The sequence below is a fragment of the Dicentrarchus labrax genome, unplaced genomic scaffold, assembly GCF_905237075.1.
Source record: "Dicentrarchus labrax unplaced genomic scaffold, dlabrax2021, whole genome shotgun sequence".
NCBI classification, from domain to species: Eukaryota; Metazoa; Chordata; class Actinopteri; family Moronidae; genus Dicentrarchus; species Dicentrarchus labrax.
The window spans coordinates 25,525,026-25,545,239 of NW_026136702.1; the positions used below are offsets into that span (position 1 = coordinate 25,525,026).

Consider the following 20,214-nt stretch of genomic DNA (forward strand, 5'->3'; position numbering starts at 1 on the left):
CTGCCTTTCCTTTCAAAAATCCTGGAGAAGTTGTGCACAGTCAATTAATGGCCTTTCTGGAAGAACATAATATCCTAGAGGTTTTCCAATCCGGTTTTAAAACCCTGCACAGCACCGAATCAGCTCTCTTAAGAGTTTTTAATGATATCTTTTTAGCTACTGACTCGGTGACTGTGTTATCCTTGTGCTTTTAGATTTAACTGCTGCATTTGACACAGTGGATCATGAAATATTGATCTCACGTTTGAAGCAGTGGTCCCACAGGGCTCAGTTCTTGCCCCTCTCCTTTTCTCTCTCTATTTGCTCCCACTTGGTTCCATACTTAGGCACAGCTTTTCATTCCACCGTTATGCAGACGACAGTCAGATTTATGTGCCTCTTAAAAAGAAAAATTATTACTCTGTCAGACTGCTACTTAAGTGTCTCGATGACATAAAGGCCTGGATGGCTCTGAACTTTTTCAATTTCAATGATAAAAAGATGGAAGTGATGGTTTTTGGTGGCACCACTGGGACACCCCTGTAGATCTGGGTTCCTCGGCCCAGTATATTAAACCTAGCATCACAAACCTAGGGGTTAAAGTGGACCCTGAGCTTAAGTTTGACAGTCAGATCAAGGCTGTTGTCAAATCAAGCTTTTTTCCATTTGAGGCAGCTGGCCAAAATAAAGCCAATTCTATCAAGGCAGCCCTTTGAGACGTTAATCGACGCCTTTGTTACCACTCAGCTGGATTACTGTAATGCACTGTGTGTAGGGGTTAGTGGGTCCTCCATCGCACGTCTCCAGATGGTACAGAATGCTGCTGCACGTCTTTTAACTGGCACACGTAAACATACATTTCCCCCATTTTAGCCTCACTCCACTGGCTGCCTGTTCAATTTAGGATCCATTTTAAAATTATTTTATTTGCTTTTAAATCCCTGAATTGTCTTGCCCCGCCCTACCTCTCTGAGCTTCTAAACCCTATATACCCGTCCACTCTCTCAGGTCATGTGATCAGCTGCTCCTGAGTGTGCCTAAAACTAAGTGGAAGCTCAGAGGGGACTGTGCCTTTGCTGTGTCTGCTCCTAAATTATGGAATGATCTGCCTCTGCACGTTAAACAGGCCTCTTCTCTGTCTGTTTTTAAAACCCGTCTTAAAACCCATCTCTTCTCTGTGGCCTTTGACACCTAGTAAGATGTCAACTTTATTTTCTTGATATAATTTCTTATTTCGATTGCTCTTCATTTTATTGTTGTATTTTATATGTAATTTTTGCACCTCATGTGAGCTGTTATGTCTTTTATTTATGATGTCTTATTTATTCTCCTGTGCAGCACTTTGGTTGTTTTAAGTGCTTAACAAATAAAGTTGGATTGGTTTGGATTGGATAATACATATTCTATCATTGTGGATTTGTGATTCATCTTCATGGTAAATTTCCTGAGTAACATATTAACCTCCACTGCTCACTTTCTAATTTTTAAGGCAAAGGGAACAAATGTTAACTCCTTGAATGTTCTAATTATTATAGCCCGTGTTATATTTTATTATTTTCTTCATTTTATATTTAATAAATTAAGGTTCTAAAGAAAATTATGATTATGATTATTATATTGAATACATATTGTTTGTTTATAACTAATTCAATTCAATTCAATTTTATTTGTATAGAGCCAATTCATAACAGAAGTTATCTCGGGACACTTTTCAAATAGAGCAGGGCTAGGCCGAACTCTTTATAACATTATTTACAGAGACCCAACAGTACCACCATGAGCAAGCACTTGGCGACAAGGGCAAGGAAAAACTGCCTGTTAAAAGGCAGAAACCTAGGACAGATCCTTCGGCTCTAGGTGGGTGGTCGTCTGTCTCGACCAGCTGGGGTGAAAGAGAGAGAGAGAGAGAGAGAGAGAGACAGACAGATAGACAGACAGACAGACGTGCACAGCAACAACAGTAGCAACAACTTCACTAATAGTAGTGACTGATGATGATGAACATGACAACAGCAACGATGGGGGACAATGAGCAGTGACAACAGCAACAACAGTAACCGTATCTATAATAATACTTTATAATAATAAAAACACTAATATCAGTGATATTGGCAAGTGTAGTCAAGCAGGACCATGGCAGGAGGCTCCACCAGGATCCATGAGAACCTGCGAGACGAGAAAGCACAAGAACACCGGGGAAGAAGTTAAGTTAGTAACATGCATTAATGGGACATGAATGAGTGCAGAAAGAGAGAAAGAGAGAGGAAGAGAGGAGCACAGTGCATCATGGGAAATCCCCCGATAGTCTAGGCCTATAGCAGCATAACTAAGGGATGGTTCAGGACTCACCTGATCCAGCCCTAACTATAAGCTTTATCAAAGAGGACTGTCTTAAGCCGACTCTTGAATGTGGAGAGGGTGTCTGCCTCCCGAACCTCAACTGGAAGCTGGTTCCACAGGAGAGGAGCTTGGTAACTGAAAGCTCTGGCTCCTGTTCTACTTTTTGAGACTATAAGAACCACAAGTAGCCCAGCATTCAGAGAACGTAGTGTTCTAGTGGGGTAATAGGGTACTATGAGCTCTTTAAGATATGAAGGGGCCTGACCATGAAGAGCTTTATAGGTGAGGAGGAGAATTTTAAATTCTATTCTAAATTCTGCAGGGAGCCAGTGCAGAGAAGCTAGTACAGGAGAGATGTGATCTCTTTGTCTAGTTCCTGTCAGTACTCGTGCTGCAGCGTTTTGAATTAATTGGAGCGTTTTAATGGACTTATTGGGGCAGCCTAATAATAAAGAATTGCAGTAATCCAGCCTAGAAGTAACAAATGCATGGATTAGTTTTTCTGCATCCGTCTGTGATAGGATGTGTCTAATTTTTGTAATATTACGTAAATGAAAGAAGGCAGTCCTAGAGGTCTGCTTCATGTGGGACTTAAATGACAAATCCTGATCAAAGATAACTCCAAGATTCCTGACAGTGGTGCTAGAGGCCAAGGTAATGCCATCTAGAGTAACTATATCTTTAGACAGTGAGTCTCTAAGATTTTTGGGGCCAAGTACAAGAATTTAGTTTTTTTAAGTTTAACATCAGAAAATTGCAGCTCATCCAGGATTTTATGTCCTTAAGACATGTTGGTAATTTACATAATTGATTAATTTCATCGGGCTTGATTGATAGATATAACTGCGTATCATCTGCATAACAGTGGAAGTTAATGGAGTGATTCCTAATAATTTTGCCTAAAGGGAGCATATATAAAGTAAATAGTATTGGTCCAAGTAAAGAACCTTGTGGAACTCCATGACTAACGGTAGTATTTATTGAAGATTCATCGTTAATGTACAAACTGAGAACTATCTGATAAATATGACTTAAACCAGCTTAGTATGGTTCCTTTAATGCCAATTTGATGCTCAAGTCTCTGTAAAAGAATATTATGGTCAATGTACAGAGACAAAGTCCATTGTCAGAAGCAATCAAAAGGTCATTATTAACTTTAACCAGAGCTGTCTCTGTGCTGTGATGAACTCTAAATCCTGACTGAAAATCCTCAAATAAACTATTGTTATGTAAAAAGTCACACAACTCTCTGGCGACTACTTTCTCCAGAATCTTAGAGAGGAAGGGGAGGTTAGAGATTGGTCTATAGTTGGCTAAAACCCCTGGGTCAAGAGTGGGCTTTTTAAGAAGGGGTTTAATTACAGCTACTTTAAAGGACTGTGATACATATCCTGATAATAAAGAAAGATTAATCATATCCACTAAAGAAGTGCCAATTAAGGGTACGAGTTCTTTAAGCAGCCTAGTTGGGATCGGGCCTAACAGACAGGTTGATGGCTTCGATGTAGAAATTATTGAAGTTAACTGAAGAAGATCGGTAGCAGAAAAACAGTCTAAATATGTAATCTGTTCTGTATAGATCTACTAATTCTGACAGGAGTAACTGTTTTAAAGAGAGGACTTTAATGGTAGCACACTGTTTTCATTTACTGTTCTGTTGTGGTTGAAATATTTAACAGTAACAATAAAATTGTGAATTATGTTGCTTGTATACTGTCACTGTATATGATTGACATAAGAACATGTGTTCTGTACAATGGGTAGCTTTAGGTGAACTTCACTCTAACTGTCAGAAGCTGTAATTGATGTGAATGGGAACTTTCAGCCTCTTCCCTTTTTTAACCATTCTCACTCTTCCTCCACCTCTTGTAAATCCCTGTTTGCCCTCAGGCTGAGTGTAATTCCTCTCCTTAGACTTTTCCCTCCTCCTCCTCTTCCTTCTACTCCTCCACCTCTCTCCCTGTGCTTGGCTGCCACTCCCCCTCCTCCTCATCCTCCTCCTCCTCTCATGACTCTACCAGTGGAGCCCGGCCCCCTTTTACTCTTCTCAGCTGGAGGAATTGGATACATTTACACACGCTTTCACAAACTCACACACAAGTGCTCAGGCAGTCCAGCTGGCGAGGAAACACAGGTATGATGACCCTGCTCGAGGACACCCTCCATGCCTCCAACTACAGACACCTTCCCCGCAACTGAACGTCGAGGCAGAATTAATTTCTTTAAAGGAATCTCTAAGGAAGTTTTTCTTCTTTTTCAACCCCACAACATTTGACTTTTCCTCAAGCTCAGGGATTGTTACAGCAACATGAGTGTGAAGAGGAAAAAGGCCAGACTAGTAATCCGCTGGCAGAAGTCATTCTCCATCCTGGCTCCTTGGAGGAAAGGTACAGTAATCTTCCTCTATGTCTCTCCACGTCAGGAGCAGTGCTTTATCCTTCCACAACAGCATGTCATTCCAGTCTAAGGGTGTGTTTTATTTCACGTCTCTGATTTCTCCTTGGCTGACAAATTCTCTAATCACAAACCAATGCTACCTCCATCTGCTAACAGTCATTAATTTGATAAAGAATGATTAACATTCTGAGGGCCACTGTGCTGTGCTTTGTTCTGTAGGTGACGAGAAGTGTGAAAAAGCCTCAGAATTTACACTACAGGGCCATTCTGATGGGAAGCAAATCTGTTGTTAGTTAAATGAGATCAACAGCACAATCATATGACTCAGTCTGTTTAATAAGAGTTTAATTGGATTCCCACACAGCCGGTTAACTTTTTTTTCAGGTTTTTCAGATTTTTCATCTTCTCTGGCTGTAAATCATAGAACTTTCATTTAAATGAGTGGTTTTAATAAAAACTGAGAGCTGTAAATACTGTGTCTGGTTTGTGGTTGCCCCAACAAACACAGAAAACTTGTGTATTACCTCCTCTGTGTCTACTGTAACAGGAGAACAGTATATGATAGCTGCTTGCAATTAAAGGCTCTTCACTTATTGCCACTGTACTACTCTTTATATCTGTAGGAGTTACAGCATTTCTATAAAAGTATCCATTTATGTAACGCTACTATTACACAATGTAAAACTGTAAAATTTAATAATATCTTGTTCTAATATGCATGTGCAGAGCAGGGGTGGCTTCTGGGGTTCCATCCCCAAATGTTTACTCTTAAAACCCCAAATCCTTTATTATTAAGTTATTTTTAAAGAAAAAACTGTGTCATTTGGCTTGAAAAACAGTGCGTATAACTGCCATACATGGACCAGGGACAGTCCAGCCCCTAGGCTCGGGCTCAGCCCTGAATGTTTACAACATCTGGCTCCGACCCTGCTGATATGTAAATTGTTTTGATTCATTCTTAGGGCTACATGAACACATTATTAGATTTTAATAGTAGCATAAATAGCATTAATAGTTTTGAACCCTTGAAGACAGCAGAATAAGCTGAAAACTGAAAGTTGTTAGGGTTAACATGTTAGCAAATAAGGGGATATGGAGCAACTGATGTATGCGTACACCTGACAAATGAAAGTCAAAGATTTTCTCTCTTTTTTGACTCTTTAGATGCTAAATGCTCCTGTATGTTCAAGTTGCTAACTGTCTGCTGTTTGGTGCAGGGAAGGTAGTGTACAGTGGCTTTATCTGAGCTTTTTCAATAAAAACAGATGCTAGCTGCTTCTGGAAACCAGCTTGATGAGTGTGCTGACACTGAAACAAACAGTAAATTAGCTGGCTGTAAAACCAAAATAATTAGCTAAAATAGGCTAAATCGCTTTTGAAGTCGGTGATAATTCTTTGCGTGTTCTTCAGTACAAGAAATTTTCAATAAAAATACTGTTTACTGCAACTTTAAAGCTGCATTATGCCCACAGGAAGTTGTAATCCCAACAATAACCTTGTAATTTTGTCCAGTCACTGTAACTTTTCCACAAATCGGAAACAAATTTGGCCAATCATTGTAGTTTCCCACAAGTTTTCTAGTTGTGAAGATGCAGAAATGTGCGACATGCAACCCTCTAAACTTTTTTCTCACTGGATATTTAATGAATTATACAAACAAATATTTTTTTTGTGCAATTTTCACTTTCTCACACAATTTCATCATACATAGTAGTAACAGCTATTTACACATCCAGCAGACACAGAGTAACATTTATTCAAGTTGTGTTTATGTCCACCTATTGAAGGTTCAGTATTTACTCTCCTTTAAGCTCTGGTTTGGTCTCCACCAACTCTGTCTCTGCTGCTAAACGCTCCACTAGGTTCACCAGCTAGTTGCCAATTTCCTCTGTGTACAGTGGGTTGGTAAGATCTTTTTCAAGTAAATCAGCTGCCTGCCAAGAAATTAGATTAGTGAGAGCAGTAAGACTGAACCAAATGCTAAATTTGTCAGCTCGAAAACCAAAACAATTAGCTAAAAGATGCTAAAAGCTTTTGAAGTTAGGGATGACTGAGAAAAGTCCATTCTCAGTGTATGTGCACTGCAATCACACTTACTGGATACTGGATCAGGATTGATTGATAAATATTGCAGCTTTAAAGCAGCATTTATATTTTTTTATGTACCATGTGGACCGTAACAAAAACAATGTGCTAGAAGAGGTTCCAAAGAGCTAAGGGGCACAGCAGAGTTGATTATTCTCTCTGGTTTATTCACACACAGTCATATTATCAAATAAATATATTGATGAGTCATGAGATCATATTCAGTATTATATAGTTGAGCAGTGTCGATCTGTGTGGAGTTTGTGAAATTTCTCTTGATATGACGCTCCCAGACAAACCAAAAGCAATCTAAAAGTGCAGCAGTACGCTGAGGGCTCTCATTCTCATCCCTTGTTCCCTTTCTAATCCTGGCATCAGGTTGCTTTGCATTCCATGTCCGAGCCTTGCTCAGATATCACCGTCAGCTTATGTACAGTATCCACACCCGCCAAGCAGCAAATCCTCCTAGCCGTTTTGTTGTGGGAGGGATGATAAGTCTGCTCATTGTTGCCGCAGTGAGGGAGCCCCTATGCTCTGCTTGACAGCAGTCACGTTGTTTGCCATGTAACTCAGAGTAGGAAGAAGAGAGCCATTGTAAAGATAACACTTACATTGTGTACGGTGCTGCGGGGAGCAGCTTTTAATTGCCACTTTCGTGTGTGTCCATGTTATCGTTTCATCGCTGTTTAGGTTCAGGAGATTGTCTGGGAAGCTGCAGCAGTATGAAATAACACTGCCTTTCTTCATACTGTAACATAGCATCACAGGCTGAAATCTAAGAGGGCAGAAAGCTGTGGAAAGCAACCAGAAAAGTATGTTTTCATTAGTGCATAAACACCTGAAAATAAGATTTGTTAATTTAAAGCTGCAGTAGGTAATTTTACTGAAACTTTCACTTCAGGCCCGGTGGATTCTTGCGAATGTGGAGCACTATGAGAAGCCAGAGATTTTTTCACAGATTATCTGTCTCATGTTCTACTGTTAGGATATAATGAACGTTTCAGCAAATACGACAAAAAGTGATTTTAGTAAAAGTTACCTACTGCAGCTTTAAGGCCTTTCCACACAGGGGATGTGACAAATAAACCCAAATGCGATCTCGTCTGCAAATTTGTCACATTGAAGCTTTTCATACCGGCAGTGATGCGAATTTGTGACTCATTAAAAAAAAACAACCACAAGCAGGACAGGGACTGGCAGAAAAACAGCGGCAACTTGCAGAGCTCCTGGGATTCTCAGGGGTCACACTGCAGCACCAAACCGCTTGTGGATAGAGAGGTTGCATTCATCGAGTTCATCTCTGCTGCCTTTCCCAAAAACAACACACCAAAGTCACACAAGACAAACTAATGGAGGCAGGAATAGAGCATCAACTCCTGTGTTCCTGTGAGGTAAAATGTTTTTCTGGGTTTTGAAGAGAGCACAGATGATATAACTGCTTCAGTTCCCCGTTGGTAAATCCCACATAGCAGTCTGTGCAGAGGGAGCAACTGTCATCCCACTTTTGTCACATTGTCTTTATCTTTTTTTGTGTTCTATAATATAATACAGAGTGATGAGAAACATAAACAATCAACAGGTTGCCCATGAGTTGTAATATGATTTCTGTTCCCCTCAATGTGACTGGTTCAGAAAAATCGTTCCAGAAAGAAATTACGTCACTTTCTCGCTGCATAATATTCACATTCTGTGTAATAGTACTCATGCCAAAAACAATAGCGGAAAAAAATATATTGATGTGTGAATTAATCACCCAAAAAAGTCCCACAGTGTGTAAAGGCCTTTAGTTCAATTCAATTCAATTTTATTTGTATAGCGCCAATTCATAACAGAAGTTATCCCAGGACATTTTCCAAATAGAGCAGGTCTAGACCGAACTCTTTATAACATTATTTACAGAGACCCAACAGTACCACCATGAGCAAGACCTTGGCGACAAGGGCAAGGAAAAACTGCCTGTTAAAAGGCAGAAACCTAGGACAGATCCTTCGGCTCTAGGTGGGTGGTCGTCTGTCTCGACCAGTTGGGATGAGAGAGAGAGAGAGAGAGAGAGAGAGAGAGAGAGAGAGAGAGACAGACAGACAGATGCACAGCAACGGCATGACTTCTTTTTATCTACAGAGGGAGTGGGTTCTCTCCTACGGAGTCTGCCATGTTTCTACAGAAGCCCAAATGGACAAACCAAACACTGGCTGTAGATAGGACCTTTCGCATTTTGGTAGTTTCATGGCCACTGTTTTACCTACATGCTTGGAAGGCAAATTATATTCAGTTGGTTGCAGTCTGAGATAAATGGACCTGCCCTCTCTGATCATCATTTGGTGACTAATACCTGAAATATGCAACAATGAGTTATATAGAGCGCTGTAATAGACAAGATACAGTGTAGAGAGGGGTTGTCAAACATTATTCAGACTGACACAAAGAAGAGCAGGTTTCACCAACAGATGGTGGGTTGAGAGATTTGCTCAGATATGTTTTACTGTGGATACTTCCATGTCAGTATCTTAGCAAAGGAAGGTAGCATCGCAACAGTGTAGTAATATCTACTTTGTACAACTTTGGCCTGAGTTATTTCGAAAGGTGTATTTTTGAAATTTTTTTTGGGAAGTTTAATTTACATTTAGTTTGCTTTGGTTCAGCAAGCCCAGGTTCCAAAATCAGCTTACATTTTAGACGGCAAATGTGGACAATGCGAATGTGATTCAGAGCCAGACTGAAGTAGGTGGAAATGTATGAACGTATCTTTCAAAACAAGCCGGTACCACGCCTAAGCGAGTAAAATGTAAAATGTTCACATCTGTTTCCTGTACACATGGACTTTTGAATAGGTTTTTCTCACCTGACCAAAACTGGCCCAAACATACTCGATATGACTGCACCTTGGAGATGTTCTGGGTATATTGATGCCTGGCTCAATATCTAATAGAAGAAACTATGTGGAAATTGGCTGCTGACATCCCTGCATCCTGTATTTTGGAGGGATGGGAAGTCAAACTCTAAACTGAGGAAATTGTCCCGAAGGAGTTTTGGCTTGAGTTACAGTGCTCCTGCACATTCTTGGCTTATCTTAATGGTTCCTGATAAGACAGAGTGGAGTTGGGGGCCCCCGTTAACTTTGATAAAGAGGGGGAGTCTGGGTATCATCCTTAGGGTTGATGACGCCACGGTCAATTAAGAGGTGGAAAACAGAGCCAGGCCACGTGTTGAGAGATGAGTCCAGTGGTGTGCCGCTTCTACTGGGTGTAGAGCGGGATGTTCTACCATATCACGTCTTCTTTATGTCACCTGTTCTAGCTCCCTTTACTGAAATGAAATGGTTTCAACTTGAGTGAAAATAAATGATTTTATTATGTACACCTGTGCTATGCCTACTGTGAAATGTCACAGTATCTTCCATGAAAAGGGTCTATTTATATGAGTTGTTGGAATGTATCTATTCTTCAGTAAAAAAATGACATTTAAGGTGTAACTGTGGCCCCGAAGTCTGCTAACTCCCTCCCTCCCAGCTAATTTAAAAAATGCTGGCTCTAACACTGGCCAGTGACAGACTGACTGTTGTGTAGTGTGGTAGTGTAGTAGGAATAATGCTACTGGTAGTCAGAGCTAACTGGGCTAACCAGCTGCTGTCATACTCCTTGTCCACACAGGCAACACAGAAAGGCCTTTCCACCAACAGGGAACCAACAGATGTACATTTCCCTTAAGATTCAAGTACCAAACTCATCTGAGGCTACATGTCGCCAATGTTTCCTCTAAGGCTAGCCATCCTAATGTGCACTGCTCTTTCACCAGTCAAACTAGAGCCAGAATTTCCCAAAGAGGGAGAAAGAGTAGATGTGCTTCTAGCCTCTTGTCAGAGTATTTTTCACTTTTTATGTTGGAAAACCATGTGATACAATAAAGTTTGTATTTTTACATACTTTAAAACATGTCTGGAGGGAACTTTAAATAACTGAAATTTTGACCACCCAAAACACACTTGACTCCTCCACTTAAACCTCTTTGCTGCAGCCCCAGCAGGTCAGTGTTGACCAACCGTGTTAAGAGGGAGCTGAGCCTACCTGTGCTGTAAAAAGAAATGGCTTGTCGCAGCCTGTTTATGACCTCCTGAGCTCTGGATCTGAGACCCCAACTGTTTAGCCCGAGGGCTTGCATGTGCCTTCATGTGGTCCCTCAAAAAGCCTCCCAAAATCTCGGAAAACTGAAGTTGAAAAACGAGGGTGAAGCAGATATCTATAAATGCACTAAGGTCTTGAGGAATACACCCCGTTTTTTAGGGTCATGAGAGCCAGTGAGCAGCTGGAAAATGATTTCAGGAGAATGATCATATCTGCATATGAATGTGGCCATAGGCTGATTATCAGAATCTGTTTTTCTTCTACTTGTGATGTTGAGCTCCCTTTGCATGCTGTTTCTGTTCCACTATAAATCATATTTGTCTTGGGAAACCAGCCATGACATAGAGGGTGGGGGCCATGGAGCATGATCTATGGGCAAGGTGCACACAACACAACACACACACACACACACACACACACACACACACACACACACACACACACACACATACATTTATGGATACTCCCATTCACTCGCTTTTCAACATATTGCTGGAAATCTTTCACTGCAAACGTTCTTTAAGGGACAGTTCACCCAAAAAATCAAAAACACATATTTTACCTTCAGAGCTATTTATCCATCTAGATTTGGTGTGAGTTGCTGAGTTTTGGAGATAGCTGGCTTCTCTTCAGGAACTATTTTCTTTTCCAACTGTACCTGAACGTTAGCTATCTCAGCAGTGTTAGGTGAACCCATTAATGTTTACATCCTGCGCTGTCATGAGCCTCTTGTGCATGAGTAGATGCACACTTCCTTCTGTTGGGTGATACGTAGAAAGAAAATAGTTCCCACAGGAAACTGCTCACAACAAGGTCTGTGGATTATCTTGAGTAACCGGGTCATGGTTTCTGGAAAGAAACACTGCTGTTGAGTTTTTTTTTTTTTTTTCCAAATGCATATATTTGGTGCTTTGAGCTCCACAAGCCCAGTGCCATCTGGTTTCATTATATTGGAGAGAAGGCTGATATCTCCAAAACCATCTAATAGGATAAATAGCTCTACAGGTAAGAGGAAGAAGATATAGTTTAGATTTTGGGGTGAACTGTCCTTAACCAGATTTTGTCTCTCAGTTTAAGATGATTTTTTTCTGGGATTGAGAACTTCCTACTGAATTCAAGCCACTGTCACTTTCCTTAACATCTTGAGATGAGCAAAACTTAGCTGGAAAAATCAGTTTAAAAAAAGCTATGTTGTCATGGTAAAGAAGCAGACCTGTGATATTAAATTAATGCTGAATTGGTACTGACAACAGACTGTAAAACATCATGGATAAAGCGTCTGTGATGTTCCTAAAGATATTATTTTAAGATTATCTCTCAAAACCTTCTCCTCACTGTGGATCAAGCAAACTATCCCCAATTTATATAACCATTTAAGCCTTTTTATCTTCCTAACAGAAAAAATATTCTCACATTACTTAAAAAAATGTATCAGACTTAATGCAGCTCTGGACACACACTTTTTACAATATTTTTCACATGTGCTGTAGTATTTTCCAACACTTGGAAACACTTTGATGTCCAAAATTGGTGGAGCTTTGATCTGGCCCTAATATCAAGCCCAACCCGAACCCAAACAAATTCTGTGCAAGCCTGATCCAAACCCGAACCACGGCAGCAGTTCTGGGCCCGAACCCGGCGTGTTGTGTTGGGTCCAATCTGTTTTGGGCAGGGAATCAAAGCTCTGCCTCGAACATCACATCTGGCACATTCAAGTATTTTGTCTAAAAGCAGGTGAACCTCCTCACCCTGTGTACGTCTTTTACACCTGTGCTGTATTTATATGTGACTCACTGTCTGAGGGAGTCTGCTGCCTGAATAAAAGAAGTGTACCAAGCGCGATTGATGTGTTTTTCGACTCCCACTGGCCTCCGTTAACCTGTGCATGCAGGCTTTTCCCTCCAGCCTTCCAGGCAGCTTAGAGCTTTGTTCTGCAGCGGGCCAGCCCACTTACTCTGATCTAACACCTTTAGTCCCGACAGTTTGACAGGGACAATACGAGCACCGCCTGGAATGTGAGAGTGGGACGGGAAATGGCTGAAGGACGTTTTTAGACAGAAAAGAGGCTTAAGGATGAGTGTGGCAGGGGGGAAGGGGAGGTGGACTATATGTAATTATATGTTGTGGATTTCAGTCAACTTGAAATAGACTGAGTCAGTCCTGCGTAGACGATTACAGAATGGTGCAGAATGTTTGTGTTGTTTGGGCGGGATGAGGACAGCTGGATCAGGCTGACACCTGTCCAGCTGACGGCGGTTGGGAGGAGAGGATTATAGGGAAGCACAGGGATTGTATCACAATAACAAGAAGTCAGATTACACAGCTGAGTTGGCCGGATGACTTCAGCGTGTAATTAAAGTCAACCTGCTCTCCTTCTCATTGTCTGCTGGTAATTTACAGGAATAGGTAGGCACTGACAGAACTAAAGAGTTGTGTTGAGTAAAAAACAGTGTCTGATGTTTGGTTTCCAGAGAGACAATCTGTTCATATTCTGCCTCTGCCTGAACTGATAAGTCATTTAATTAATTTCAGAGCTCTCACATTATCAACTGACATTTTTTTCACATGCCTGGGTTATGGAAACAAATTCTTGGGCTGTTGTGTCAGTGAAAATAAATCGGCTTCTTCTTGTTAATTGAAGGAAGATGACTTGGACACAGAGACACCACAGATGACTTCTGCAGAGCTGCAGCTCATACAGCCCAGTATTTTCAGGTATAGCGTTTTTTCACAGCAGTCATTTTAGAGTGAAATAGTAGAGTAAACACTGCTATTACAACTGATACTAATCAAATAAATTCTATGCCATTCAGGTAAAACAGGGTGCTGCTATTGTGCATGTTGGCTCACTGGAAAGGCCCTGCTACACTAAATAGAACGCAGCCATTTGGTGTTAGACCATTAAGAAATGTAGGCACTGAAAGTATCCTGTGGTTTTACAGATCTTTCCAGTAGCAATGTTATTGATGGCAGTAAAGTTGGTATATCATTTTAGTGCAGTTACAATAAATGTTGAGCCAGGTTGAGCTGTGCAGGCTGAGTCTGCTGCAGTGATAGATTTATTGCCTCTTACTCACTCTTGACATATACTGAATGAAAACGTGAAAAGAAGGTCGGAACAATGCAATCAATATTCTCACAATAGATCGGAATTAAGTAAAGAGAGAGACTGGGTGTTTTTTCTACTGAGAGATAAAGTCCTGGTTTGACGGAAACAAAAACATCTATACATATTATATCTGAGATAGCCGCTGACCTACATTCTCGTGGTATTTTGCTCCAACACATGCTTTAGTTCTACTCCTGAAAAGATACGTTACAATTTGTTGCATTATTGAGATTCCAGTCAGATACTGCGTGGGTCAACAGATGTCGACACCTGAATGAAGCAGCCGTAAATATTCTGCCAGAGTCATTTTATAGTTCACCTGCTTGTTAGCGCACGTTCAGCTGATACTAAGAGCTATAAGACAGACAGTTGTCTGTGGTGCAACATGTGTAACAAGTGGTTTCACTGACTCACCCCTCACAGTCAGACCATCTATTGATGGCTGGTTTTTCTGTTGTTGGTGTTCCATGGTGGAAGCCTGGATGGATTGCTGCTCGGGGGCCTCCAGCCATGGGGGCCTCCCTCTTGACTGATCTGTGGGTAAGGCCCCCTTGTAGTCAGAGGGCCCCAGGGTATAAAGCGGAGACACAAAACAGAAATGTGAGTGTAAAAGTAATAAATCAGGAGTGTTGTGTTAAGAGCAAGTTATTATTTTACAATGCATCAAAAATAACACCAGCCCACAGGGAGTTTTTCCTCATCCGAATCCAGGCTTACAGATTGTGAAACCCTTTGAGACAAATTAGTGATATTGGGCTATATAAATAAACTATGACTTGACTAATCGCTGCAGACACACTACTCATAGCTGAAAAAGGGTAAAACTATGAAGTAAAAAAATGTAAATCTGTATTTCTAATTACATTTAATATTAAAGACAGAAACAAAAGTAAGATAGTGAAGCTCTTTGTTTTAATGATGCAAATACAACATATTTATAAAGGAAACTAATAATAAATAATATTATCATTATCAAATAATTATCATTATTATGGAAAGCACAAGGATCCGTTTTATATGGAGGATAAAACATGACATTATTCTAAATATATACCTGAATAAATGCATAAATAAAGGATTAAATGCAGAAATAAATGAAAAATATATATATTTTGGTAATTAAAATGTATATTTCTGTACTTATTTGTGTATTTCTACATTTATATATTTCTAGATGTATTTCTACATTTCTTTCTTTCTGTCAGATCCAATATATTTACATACAGACATGGTAATAAATGAATAAATAAATGTAAAAATGCAGAAACACATAAATAAATAAATTATAGATAAATACATGAATAATTTTAGAATTAAATACATGAATAATTGTAGAAATACAGAGTTAAATAAGAGATAAATAAAAGACTAAATGTAGGAATAAATAAATAAAGGCAGAAATACATAAATAAATACATGTAAAACTAAATACATGAATAATTGTAGAAATAGAGAAAAAATAGAAAGAAAGAAATGTAGTAACATATAAATACATTAATGAATGATTAATACAGAAATAGCCATTTTCTATAACCGAAATCTATTTTTTTATTGTATGCAATTATTCATTTTTGCATCATATCCTTTTCCTTCATAATTGTATCAATAAGAATGTCTGACTGCATTTTCTATTAAATTGAATTTCAGTAGTAAGATATTGGTGCAGACAGCATTCAAGTTAATTTGTTGACCTCAAGATGTTGAGCCCAATTACATGTAGTGTAGATTACTGTGAAAATACCAAACATATCTGAGTACAGCTGTTTATTTACTCCCCATGACTTCCTACAGTATATGACAGCCACTGTTCTGCAGGTTATCACTGCTGCTCTGTAACCTTCTTAAATCCTCAATCTGTAGGCTGTGTGTGAACCACAGCCTACAGCAGCTCTCTTCACACACTGATTACACAAGTGACTGGACACTGTCTTGATACAGCTAATTATGAGATTATGAGGAGCTGCTGCTGGAGACACATATCCCCTTTTAACAGGTATACAGTCCTGTTAAAACAAGATGTCTAAATAAAGTCTTCCCTTTGATTGTACAGTAAAACCCTGAGAGACACCAGTTGTAGTTCTTCTTTAACGCTGTAATTCTACAGCAGCATACTGCTAAATTACAGTAATATGATGGACATTAACTGTGAAGTTACAATTAAATGAAGTAACTCTACAGCAGTATACTGCTACATGGCAGTAATATGATGGACGTTAACTGTGAAGTTACAGTTAAATACAGTAATTCTTCAGGAGCATACTGCTGTGAGGTCACAGTATACAGCTGTCATTCACAGTGATTTACTGTAAAAATGATACAGTATCTAACTGTGCAAGTAATGTACCTATAGTTAGTAACTTACAGTCAAATATTTAACTGTGCTCATATGCTACATTGGTGATGGTGTTGTATTTAAATCTATTTACAGTTAGGCCCAGAAATATTTGGGCAATGACACAATTTCCATGATTTGGGCTCTGCATGCCACCACATTGGATTTGAAATAAAACAACTGAGATGCAATTGAAGTGCAGACCTTCAGGTAATTCAAGGGGTTGAACAAAATTATCCAATGAAACGTTTAGGAATTGCAACCATTTTTATCTTTTATTTAAGTCTCCTCATTTCAGGGGCTCAAAAATAATTGGACAAATTAACATTAGCATAAATAAAATGTTAATTTTTAATACTTTGTTGAGAATCCTTTGCAGGCAATGATCACCAAACTCTGGGGTTTCTCCTTTGTGATCCTTTGCTGCAGCTGTCTTCAGTTGTTGCTTGTTTGTGTTTTTTCCTGCCTTAAGTTCTGTCTTAAGCAAGTGAAATGCATGCTTGATTGGGTTGTGATCTGGGGAATGACTCAGCCATTGCAGAATATTCTACTTCTTTGCCTTAAAAAGCTCCTGGGTTGCTTTCGCAGTATGTTTTTGATCATTGTCCATCTGTACTGTGAAGCGCCGTCCAATCTTCTGAGCAGAAAGAATATCCCTGTACACTTCAGAATTCCTCCGGCTGCTTCTGTCTTCTGTCACATCATCAATAAACACTAGTGACCCAGTGCCGTTGGAAGCCATGCATGCCCATGCCATCACACTGCCTCCACCATGTTTTACAGAAGATGTGGTGTGCTTTGGATCATGAGCCGTTCCAAGCCTTCTCCATACTTTCTTCTTCCCATCATTCTTGTACAGGTTGATCTTAGTTTTATCTGTCCAAAGAACGCTGTTCCAGAACTGGGCTGGCTCCTTTAGATGCTTTTTGGCAAAGTCTAAACTGGCCTTTCTATTTTTGAGGCTGATTAATGGATTGCACCTTGTGGTGAACCCTCTGTATTTGCTCTCATGAAGTCTTCTCTTTATGGTAGACTTAGATACTGATACACCTACTTCCTGGTGAGTGGGTGTTGTAAATGGGTTTTTCTTCACCATAGAAATGACCCTGTGATCATCCACCACTGTCCAGGCCTTTTGAGTTCCCGAGCTCACCAGTGCGCTCTTTTTTTCTCAGGATGTACCAAACTGTTGATTTGGCCACTCCTAACATTTCCGCTGTCTCTCTGATTTCTATTTCTATTAGATGTAACCAGCTAGCTAACAATTAATGTAGCAGTTAGCTATTGTTTTGCTCCGTAAGAAAATGCTAGCTAACTAGCCAGCTAACTAACGATTGATGTAGATTAGATAGATAGTTTGTGTTTTGCTAACATTAGCTTGCTATCTTACGATGTGAGATCCAATATACATAACTATAAACAGATAAACTTGATTTGGATCCTTCAAGTTAGACTTTGTGAACTGAGTGGGACATTTTACAGTGTAGAAATAATCCTGTCAGCGCTCTCTAGTGGAAAAACTAGGTCATGGACACACTTTTTCTATACTTCACTTTACTTCACATATCTTTGTCATTTCTGTACCACCATATCTTGTTACTTATCAGCTGATATGATCTGCAATAAGCTAACATCGGCTGATATATCGGCTCCTGCTGAATCTGACGGTCCTCTCCATTCCCACAAATATCAGCTTTGTGAATTGAGAGTTTGCAGTTGGTGATAATTTGTATTGATTGTTGCAATTCCATTACAATTAATTCATTTGAAATTTTCTCTAAAATTGTGCCAGGCCCTCAGCCTTTGCCTCTATAAAACATTCTGGAGATTGCTTGCATTGTTAGTGACTTTGACATCACACTCTGGCTTTGAGTTGCTTCAGAAGTATTGCTCAAGAGACAGTAAACACTAATTTAGGCTAACATAGACATAAACACACAAAGGGCTTTTCAGTTCACTCAGATACAGTGAGCTCATTGGGAATAACAATAAGTCTCAGTGTTGACCTGCTGAAGCCACAATGGAAAGAGCTGCATGCATTTCACTGCTTTTCCTAGCATTTGGCAAAAACAGGAAATTAGTTTTCTAGCCTACAAGGAAGACAAGGAGTCAACAGCTTGAGTCGAGCTGATTAAAAAAACATAAGTTCTGCATGTAGCAAAAGCAGAGTCTAACAAGAGCTCACCACATCACAGACAACAGTGTGTGTAAAGAAAATAAATTGGCAAATTCTTGGCTCGACTGTAAAATTTTGAAGTGACAACTGAAACATAGTAAACATATTCACTGCCTTACTAAGGCCACAGTGTGATTCAGTCAGAGCAAGAGGAGAGTAAACAGTGGAAATTTAATTTCTTCCAAAAGGCCATGTTAAATTATTTTGGAAATCTAATAATAGCTTCTTCCCTTCCTGAAGTGTATTGTCCAATATGTTATTTAAAATGGAATTGTGATCTGAGCTCTACAGTTTTGTGCACTTCTAAGTTGTGAAGCATATTTATGGAATAAAATGTACTATAATCCAGGAATTAACTATCACATCTAATGATTGAAAATTTAAACCAGTAATGAACAAATATTAAATACTTACAATTTTTGGCTTTTCTGTAATTGCTGCAACAACGTTTTTAAGTTAAAAAATAATGACCATATGAACTTATAACGATACAGGGGATGCAATTAAATATATTGCGAATTTATTTTAATCAAATTTTAGGAAAACTGCCAGTATAAAGAACACACCATGCGTAAAATCTGAGTAAAAAAAGTTAACTTTTTTATGCAATCAGAACAGTGGGATTTGTATTTAACACCGTCGCTGTAACATCTGACATCATAGCACTACTTTTTCTATCTGAGCCTTAGAGTAGAAGAGAGATTACAGTCAACACAAAATGATTTTTTTCTTGTAGCCATACTGGCCACACATAGTGCACTATGTAAAAATGTTTTGTGTTTTAAAAACGGCAGAGCTCTCTGTTTTTGTGTCGAACCAGTGGGAGAACACAGACCTTGTTTAACATGGGAAGAGACCTGGTGTTTAGAAGCTGATATGGCACAACCGAACACCCTACTATCAGTGTTTTGGCAGATCTGCTCTTATTCAACAACAGGGTTATCAAAACAGTGGTCATTTTCTAGGAGCTGTGGGTGTATTGTTGTTGTGTGCAATACAGTGTTGAGCACTTCACAAAAGGTTTTCTGTGGAAAACCATTAAACCTTAGATTCCTTTTCTTATTGATTTCATGTACTTGTACTTCATCAAAAGCAGTTTAGATTTTCAGTTGTGCTATGTTACAAAGAAAGAAAAAAGAAAAAAACCCCTCCAATCAGTTCCAGTCAGCTAACTAATTTATTGTGAATCATTCATCATTCTGTGCATGCAGGCCTCCACCCTTCACAATCACAACATCCCCTCTGCCTCATCTAAACCACACAGAAGGGAGTATGAATGTCCACATACACACATTCACACGACTGTTATTTATTTTGCTTTGCTGCCTATTATCAATAAGCCAAAGACTTTCAGTTCTGCTCAGATTCTCACAACATGCTTTAGAGAAAATTCCCCTTCAAGGACTCCCTCCGCCAAAGTTCCCCTCAGAGAGGATAAAAGCGTCGGATTTACCACTTCAAAGAACTTTTAATCTCATATTTGCCTTGGCAAGATCTCCAATTCACCCTGCAGGAAGTCTCCCAACCTCCACTATTGTTAAAGTGTGATCTAGCACTCTGGAATTATATTCTCCCGAAATGGTGCTTAGCTGCAGTTTTATTCAGGCACTTGACTAAACAAATAGAACAACCCCGGCTCAATCAGGGCCCTCCATTTCTCTGGGGAAAGAGGGAA

At 39.5% G+C, this 20,214-nt stretch overlaps 1 protein-coding gene and 2 long non-coding RNA genes across 5 annotated transcripts in view; 2 read left to right on the forward strand and 1 right to left on the reverse strand.

Annotated features, from left to right (window-relative positions):
- Positions 1-20,214, forward strand: part of LOC127377137 (uncharacterized) — a 417,826-nt gene that overhangs the window by 8,641 nt on the left and 388,971 nt on the right. The gene's annotated exons all lie outside the window — the stretch shown is intronic.
- LOC127377127 (uncharacterized) lies at positions 1,690-14,820 on the reverse strand. Its single transcript, XR_007887632.1, has 3 exons — positions 14,446-14,820; positions 7,413-7,592; positions 1,690-2,145 (listed from the first exon to the last, which is right to left on the reverse strand). It is a non-coding gene; the product is annotated as an uncharacterized LOC127377127 (long non-coding RNA).
- si:ch211-250c4.3 (uncharacterized protein LOC100535981 homolog) overlaps positions 4,379-20,214 on the forward strand; it is a 42,665-nt gene continuing 26,829 nt past the window's right edge. For 2 of the 3 annotated variants that reach the window (XM_051423916.1, XM_051423923.1), the window contains exon 1: positions 4,379-4,706. In XM_051423916.1, coding sequence (XP_051279876.1) covers positions 4,628-4,706 — 79 coding nt within the window. In that variant the 5' untranslated portion in view covers positions 4,379-4,627. Of the gene's footprint in view, positions 4,707-13,563; positions 13,638-20,214 lie in introns of all 3 variants that reach the window. The other variant, XM_051423926.1, reaches the window with a different exon arrangement.